This window comes from Plecotus auritus, assembly GCF_963455305.1.
Source record: "Plecotus auritus genome assembly, chromosome: 4".
Lineage (NCBI taxonomy): Eukaryota > Metazoa > Chordata > Mammalia > Chiroptera > Vespertilionidae > Plecotus > Plecotus auritus.
In genome coordinates this window covers 19063853-19071757 of record NC_137775.1, presented here as the reverse complement: position 1 = coordinate 19071757, position 7905 = coordinate 19063853, and the positions used below count along the sequence as shown (strand labels likewise).

The following is a 7905-nucleotide window of genomic DNA, read 5'->3' as shown; positions in this document are numbered from 1 at the left end:
AAGTGAGCGAACAAAGAGAACTCCCAGCAGCCGCCCGCCAGCGCCTCGCAGCTGCATCGGGAGACAGTCACGCCCGCCCGGAAGGTTGTTCACGTCCGTCTGCCTGCGAAAAGAGCCCAGTGAATAACTGATGGAGATTGAGCGAGCCCAGGACAAAGCTTTGCAGGAAAACAGCGCGTCCGATTTCGAGCTGTTTTGGAATCATCTGCCCAGTACGGGATACGGGAGCGCAGCAAGAACTTTGAGCCTGGCTGCACATCTTCCATCTCGGGCGTGGCTTGGCCTTTTTGTCTTCTTGCCACCCCCACCCCTTTTCCGTCCCCGCCTTCTTCTCTTTCCTCTTGAAAGTAGCCTCTCTTTGGTTCCTTCTACTGTGTCCTTCCCTGCAATCCCGCCCCTCCCTTGCCTAGCCGGTGAGGTCAGCTCATGAATATCAGTGCACTTCCTGGGGAGCGTCTGGCACGGCTTGGTACCTCCGCGGTCCCGGGCTCCGAGCCGCTACTCCAGCCCGGCCGCCGACCGCCTGGAAGTAACCGGCTCTGGGGGCCGCCGAGTCCACAGGTTAACGCCATTGTTTGGAGAAATCCAGTGGGTGTGGAACTGGGGCCAGTGGGCCCAAAGTCCTGCTTACCCAGAAGACCGAATATGATACTCCGAAGTTGAACGTTCCTCGTCTCTGGACAAAACAATAAACCCTGAGGTCACTGGAAGATCAGAAGGAAAGCGCTGCTGATTTGCATCAACTTCCAACCATCGCCTCTGCTGAGAAGTGAGCGGTTCTTCTGGATTTCTAAAGGGATGGGGATGAAAGACAGGGTAGGTTAATGGGCAGATAAACCTGGAGATTAAAACTGTTCCTTTGGGCTGTTCTGGGGTTGCTTGGTTGGTAATTTCTGCGGGGAAGAGACACAGCATCTTGTCACTTTGGGAGAACCACGTGACAGCAGTCAGCTACCTTTGCTTGTGGCAGCCCAGCTTTCTCCTGGGCCAGGCCTGTCTGGGGACCGAGTTTAAGTGTTCTCCGGTGGCTCTCAGCTCCAGAGTGATTCTGCCCAATTCAAAACAAAAATAAATTTGCATTGGCAAAATAACTTGTTTGAGCGATCCACATTAGTGTGACCCGCACAGATGAACCAGGCCACATATTCTGGTAATATGTAGCTCAAAGAGAACAGTAGAAAGTAAGTTGATGGACAACTTCTATCCCCCTCCCCAAGTCTTCTTTGTTCACTATTATTTTCCAAACTGAGTTGGAAGGAGAACCCGAGAAGAGAAAGGGAATTGGAGAAGGCCCTCCAGTAATATTTCTTTATAAAATGAGGATTTACTGCATGTTGACTAAGTTATGCTACTGAAAATAGACAATAATAGGTAAAATGCTAGTGAAGTAACTAGCAAGTATCTCATCTCCTAACAGAAAGATTTTTCTAAAGCAGAACTTTCTGCCTAGTCATGCCCTTGTCAGTGCTTTAGAGGAAAAGGCACCTAATTGACTAGCTGACTAGCTAGCTGGATCACTAGGGAGAACCCAGGAGGCAATGGTTTGCTATTTTCCAGATTTTAAATACCATGGATGGCTTCTTCTTTGGAAAAAAATACACAATAGAAATAGGTCTTATCACCATGAGTTAGGATGCAGCAGCCTTCTGGATGTAGAGCGAGGATGCAGCAGCCTTATTGGTTGCAGGGTCATCCTGTCTCATAATTTGGCTCCATAGGAGGGACTGGGCTCGTGAAAAATAGTACTCTGCCTATGATATATCATCTGAGAAGATGCTTAAGAATAAAAATGTTTTCTATCTAGCAATTACACTTAAAACTAAAAAATTCAAAAAACTATGAAATTTGGATAAGTGTAGAAAAGGCCATCACCTGTATTTTAAAGAAATTGTGCACAGCTGTCAATAAACTTTTCTAAAAGTTTTAAAAAAATTATTTCCCAACGCTTAAAAGGGAAAATCCTTTTAAAGCTGCTAATGACTAAACTATATAGATGATTTCTAGTGCCATTATTTTTCTTGAAAATGAAATGGATTTTTAAAATATATATATTAGGTCTAATAAAAAGGAAGTTGGGTACATTTTTCCAACTAAGAAGAACATTGAGAAAAGTATCATTTATCCATAGCAAATTTTCTTCAGGAACCTCCTTCATAACCTTTTTCCTGCAATTGACACTGGGAATATTAATTAAACAGAACTCTCTCCACTAAATTATGCTATAAATTGCAGATTTGAGGTGAGAAAAACCATAGTTGAAAAATTAGGGTATTTACAACTCTAGTAGACCTCTCCTTTTCCTCTGAAACTTCTTCTGGACTTGATCCTCTTCTTTAAAAAAATCTTCCTTGCCCTCCATTCTTTTTCTGGCTCCATGTCTCACCCTTGCCAAAACATGCTACTTTGAGAATGTAAGGCTCAGCTGCTTTCACATCGTCATCATTTTAATAGAATGGGTTGGAGATAGCGCCGCCCTTGGCAAAACGAGAATGGACAATTCTGCATCTTAACTCCTCAAGTCAAGGCCTCTATTAAGCACCTTCCAAACCTCGTTTTCTAGGACTTTTCTTGCATTGCTCTATAACAATGCAGACAGCTTGTATGTTTTCCTTCTTTTGTTTCTGTTCCAGATTAGAAAGGAAGTTTGGTGGTGGTGAAGAGGGAAGAGTGATCTGGTGATGGACCATTCTAAATTACATCCAGTAGATTCTAGACAGCCATGAGTCAGCCACCGACCGGGGGCGCTGCCCCTGCCACAGCCGCAGCTTCCGCTGCCACCACCGCCACCGAGGCTCGCCTGCACCCGGAGGGCAGCAGCAGAAAGCAGCCGCGTGCTCAATCACCCGCTAGACTGAGAGACAATACGGTCCGACAGACCACAGCAGCTACCCGGTCCCCGGTGGGGGCAGGCACTAAACTCAATTCTGTTCGGCAGCAGCAATTGCAGCAGCAGCAGCAATTGCAGCAGCAGCAGCAACTGCAGCAGCAGCAGCAGGGCAACAAGACCGCGGGCCGCGCGGTGCCTGGGGCCGGCAGCCGAGGAAGCGGAGGCGGGGCGGAGAAGGCGGCGCCCCCGGCTCCCAAAGGGGCTGTGCCGGGAGCTGTCCAGCCCGCGGCTGGTGCTGAAGTGGCCCCCGCGGCAACCCTGGCCCCGGTGGGCGGCCGGAGGCTTGGCCCCACGGAGGAGCTGCCCGGGAACCTAGAGCCCGTGTCTTCTAAACTCGGGGAACCCCCTCCGCTAGGGGAAGAAAGAGGAGGGGGTGGGGAAGTAGGAGGAGCCGGCGGCGGCTCTGGGGAAAGGGAGGGGGGCGCTCCGCAGCCGCCGCCGCCCAGGGGTTGGCGAGGGAAAGGAGTACGAGCTCCGCAGAGGGGCGGCAGCGGCGGGGAGGGGGGCTCCCCTTCGCCATCCTCCTCCACGGCCAAAACCTTGGGCCCCGGCAGTAGAAACTCCGGAAGCGGCCTAGTGGGGGGAAGCAACAGTGGAGGGAGCTACTGGAAGGAAGGATGTCTGCAGTCTGAGCTCATCCAGTTCCATCTCAAGAAAGAGCGGGCGGCGGCCGCGGCGGCCGCGGCTCAGATGCACACCAAGAACGGTGGCAGTGGCAGCCCCCGAAACTCCCCGGTCTCCGTCGCCCCTGCCATTGGCGAATCTCCTGCAGTCCCTGCCTCCTTTCCAATGGCCGCGGCAGCCGAGGGTCCCCAGCAGAGCGCGGAGGGCAGCGCGAGCGGCAGCGGCTTGCAGGCTGTGGCGCCCCCTCCCTCGCAGCCGCACCCGCACCCGCACCCGCAGCAGCGCCAGGAGCAGGAAGAAATGCAGGAGGAGATGGAGAAGCTTCGAGAGGAAAACGAGACTCTCAAGGTGAGGAGGGTGGGGGAAGTCGGTGGGGGAGGGGAGGTGTGGGCCCCGGAGGATTAGGGCGTGTCCGGGGAGGGTGAGAGGCTGCTAACCTGTTAGGGAGCCTTAAGGAGGGAGGGGAACAGGAAACGAGGGGAGAGGGTTCCTAGGCCTTTTCCGGTTTTTAAACAGCCAGAGATTGGTAGCGTTAGGTTTTCATGTAAACCCAAATCTGGACCTTCGTTTCCCTAATTACCATGGTTTGCCCACTTTTTCATGGAGAGGGCTCTATAGAGTAGGAACGCGCGAGAAGGCCTAAAGAGGGCCCGTTTTGCTAAGTTTCTCTGTCATTCCTGTCTGCTGGAGAGGGGGCAATAACGCTGAGAATTTGGAATTGGGATGGGGTGCATACGGTGTGTGTCAGAGGGGTGGGGAGCGAGGGGAATTTTGACCCGCGGCCTGTCACCCCAGAACGAGATCGACGAGCTGAGGACCGAGATGGACGAAATGAGGGACAGTTTCTTCGAGGAGGATGCCTGTCAACTGCAGGAAATGCGCCATGAGTTGGAGAGAGCCAACAAGAACTGCCGGATCCTGCAGTACCGCCTCCGCAAAGCCGAGCGCAAAAGGCTCCGCTACGCGCAGACCGGCGAGATCGACGGGGAGCTGCTGCGCAGCCTGGAGCAGGACCTCAAGGTCTGCGGCGCGGGGGACGGCCCGGGGACTCGGGGCGCGCGGCAGGGGCGCGGGTGGGGACCATGGCCCGGGGCGGGTGGGAACTCTGAAAGGCCTTCGTGATGGCTGGCAAAGAGCTTTGAGGACACGGAGATTCGCAGTTCTGACCACCAAGTATCAGTCCCGGAAGGAGAAGGGAAGAACAGACAGGTGGATGGGAAGAGCCCCGTGTGTCAGGCCTGATAGAGAGCGAGCAATGTGGGCTCTCTTTCCTGGGAGTGACGTGGCTCTAATGGAGGCGGTGGGAAGAGGGCGCCCCCCTTCCTGGCGGAAACCAGGGTGTGGCAGAGCGCAGGCTCAGGCCTTGGGCCGGCCTCCAGAATCTGCTGTGCAAGTGAAGGCCAGGTGGGATCAGGCGCTCAAGAGCAGAGTAGTTGAAGCCCTGAATAGGAACAGCACTGGGAGGAGTTTGAGATTTCTCTCTGCAAGTCCCCGCCCCTATCTTCCAGGAGTCCTTTGCAGTACTTCCATACTCCCCCAAAAGAAAACTGTCCAACTTAAGACCCCTTTTGGAAGTAAAGGGAGAGTGAAGTAAGTAAAAGAAACATTTCACATTCTTTTTAATGGGAAGTCGCTTCTTCAGAATCTCCCCCAGTGGAGAAAATTTCAACTTTGAAATGCGTTTTTAGGCAGGTGTGGTCTGTTTAGTTCAGTTTGACTGTAAGTCAGTTGTTTTCTGCATGGCCTTGAATAACCAAAAATATAATTTTAATTATATTAACTTCAGGATAGGAAAGTCCTACATTTGTTTTAGAGAAAACATTTTATGAAAGTCAGTGTATTATTTCTTCTTTTTTTATTTTAACCTTTGTTGGGTACTAACTATGCTCTGGGCACCGTGGCAAGCATTGTTATATATACAGTGTGTCTGCCAAAAATGTATACACACTTTAACAGCGGATAGCTCAATTTTGAAAATGAACTGTATTTTAATAAACACTGCCTTTATAATTATTCAAAGTGTGTGTATACATTTTTTGCAACACCCTATATTATTATCTCATATATTTCTCAAGAAAAAAAAACTATAAAGTAGGGATTATTAATAATATCATTTAACAGGTACTTACCCTGAACCTTTTTCTCAGGTTAGGTGCCCAGCCTCCATCTAGCCCTGTAAGTCAGCTAGTAGCTAGCCAGGCTGGCTCCTCACTCCATCTCAAACACAGCCTGCTTCCGAGCCACTACACTAGACTGCTCCACTTTCCCAAACCCTAAAATTTCCAGGATAATTTTAGAACAGGAGGCAAAAATGCCTACACATGATAGATACAATTGAACATTTATTACTATAGTGTAGTGTAGAGGTTAAGGGAACAGAGTTGAGAGCCAGACTGCCTGCTCACTTGTTAGCTATATGACCTTGAGTGTATTACTTCACATATCCAGGACTTAGAGTTCCCCATCTATAAAACAGGAATTATAATCATCCTATTCTTGGGATTGTTGTATGTGAATGGCTTATATGGAAAGCATCTGGAATAATGCCTGCATATGGCATATAAGTATTGGCTCTTACTACTTTTAATATGAATATAACTTTAGCCGACACATTTTGTTGTCTTTAATTATATTTTGTTGTTACACACACTTTAATTTAGGTTGCAAAGGATGTATCTGTGAGGCTTCACCATGAATTGGAAAATGTGGAAGAAAAGAGAACGACAACAGAAGATGAAAACGAGAAACTGAGGCAACAGCTTATAGAAGTGGAGATTGCAAAGCAAGCGTTACAGAATGAACTGGAAAAAATGAAGGAGGTTAGTGTTCCATGATTTCATGCTGTGCTAATTGTTTTTAGCTCTTTAGAAAAGAATTCCAAGGACTAATATGATTGTTAAAATATTTTTATTTTTTCATGATTATAAGACAGTTTGTTGCCCTCACCCAATATAATAGCAGATAGATGAGTTTGTACTAATAAATGAGAATTTGACTTCAGCCCTTCCCCTTACTTGATATATATGAGCTGTGACTGATGTTCCAGCCTGTGTCATCTAAACATATGTTAATGAAATAAATTACATAGCTATTCCAAACACAAAGGGTGTCAAGCATATTAAGGAATAAGCCTTGTGTTAGCGGAGGGGAAGAACTGGTTTTATAATATTACTACTGAGTTTATAGAACCATGCACTTTTAGGATGAAAATGGCCATACAGTCCATTTAATCTAATATAATACAATCTAATCTATCTGATCTAATCATTGCTTGTATTCTTTTTATAACAGTCTCCAAATGGTCTAATGCTTAGGCATCAGCAGTGACTGGCCCTTAAAATATCTGCTACAGCAGCTAATTCTATCACAGCATACCTCTGTTTAAAGGTTTTCTTTGTTTGAGTTGAAATCTATTTAATTGGTAGAAGAGTCAGATTTCTCTTCCACATCAGCTATTTCAAGATTCCTACCATGTGTCCCTGAATCTTCTCAAAAAACTCAACATCAAAGGAAATAATTGAAAGAGAAAAAAAACAACCAGAAAAGGCCTATCAGTAAATAACTAGCTTTGTAATAAGTAACAACTTGAGTTAAAATAATATTTTTTAAAACAGCCTCAGAGATTCAGTATGACTTGTGAAAACCATTGAGAATCACCAAATTACATAAATGGTCTTCTGAACATTTTTCTGTGCTTAAATATGCAGATTTTTTTTCAAATATTTTCTTTTATTGATTTTTTTACAGAGAGGAAAGGAGAGGGAGAGAGAGTTAAAAACATTGATGAGAGGGAAACATCAATCAGCTGCCTCCTGCACACCCCCTACTGGGGATGTGCCCGCAACCAAGGTACATGCCCTTGACCGGAATCGAACCTGGGACCCTTGAGTTCGCAGGCTGACGCTCTATCCACTGAGCCAAACCCGTCAGGGCTAAATATGCAGATTTGAAATGAAAATCTTAATCTTTCCATGGACTAACTGAGATATGCAGTTTTCCATTTGCTGTGCTTATCTCAAAATGGTATAAAAGTGTATCTTCCGTGTAACAGTGAAATTATCAATAGTCTGATTAAGAATATGTGTCAGGAATTGTAGAAAACTGTTTCAGTGGGGTAAACTCTTTTGTGATCTAAGTCTCTGCTTAGTCTTATACTATCCTGACTTTAAACATTTCTAACATGACATTTTGATGACATACAGTTCTTGACTAATACCTGAGGTGGCTGTGTGCTACTGTAGAAAATCATGGAGCCTGGGAGCCAGGTGACTATCTTCACTGGTAACTAACTGGGTGACTTCTGTTTATTCAGCTGTGAAATGTTATTTTCTAGGATTCTCAACATCTCCTGTGGCTACCGTAGATTTTATCATGAAATCCAGGACATTATAATT

At 47.0% G+C, this 7905-nt stretch overlaps 1 protein-coding gene across 2 annotated transcripts in view; it reads left to right on the top strand.

Moving 5' to 3' along the window:
- Positions 1-638: 638 nt before the first annotated feature.
- MTCL3 (MTCL family member 3) overlaps positions 639-7905 on the top strand; it is a 34044-nt gene continuing 26777 nt past the window's right edge. The window contains exons 1-4 of one of the 2 annotated variants that reach the window (XM_080666425.1): positions 639-769; positions 2631-3859; positions 4307-4531; positions 6172-6330. In XM_080666425.1, the coding sequence (XP_080522551.1) occupies positions 2720-3859; positions 4307-4531; positions 6172-6330 (1524 nt within the window). In that variant the 5' untranslated portion in view covers positions 639-769; positions 2631-2719. Of the gene's footprint in view, positions 817-2630; positions 3860-4306; positions 4532-6171; positions 6331-7905 lie in introns of both variants that reach the window. The other variant, XM_080666424.1, reaches the window with a different exon arrangement.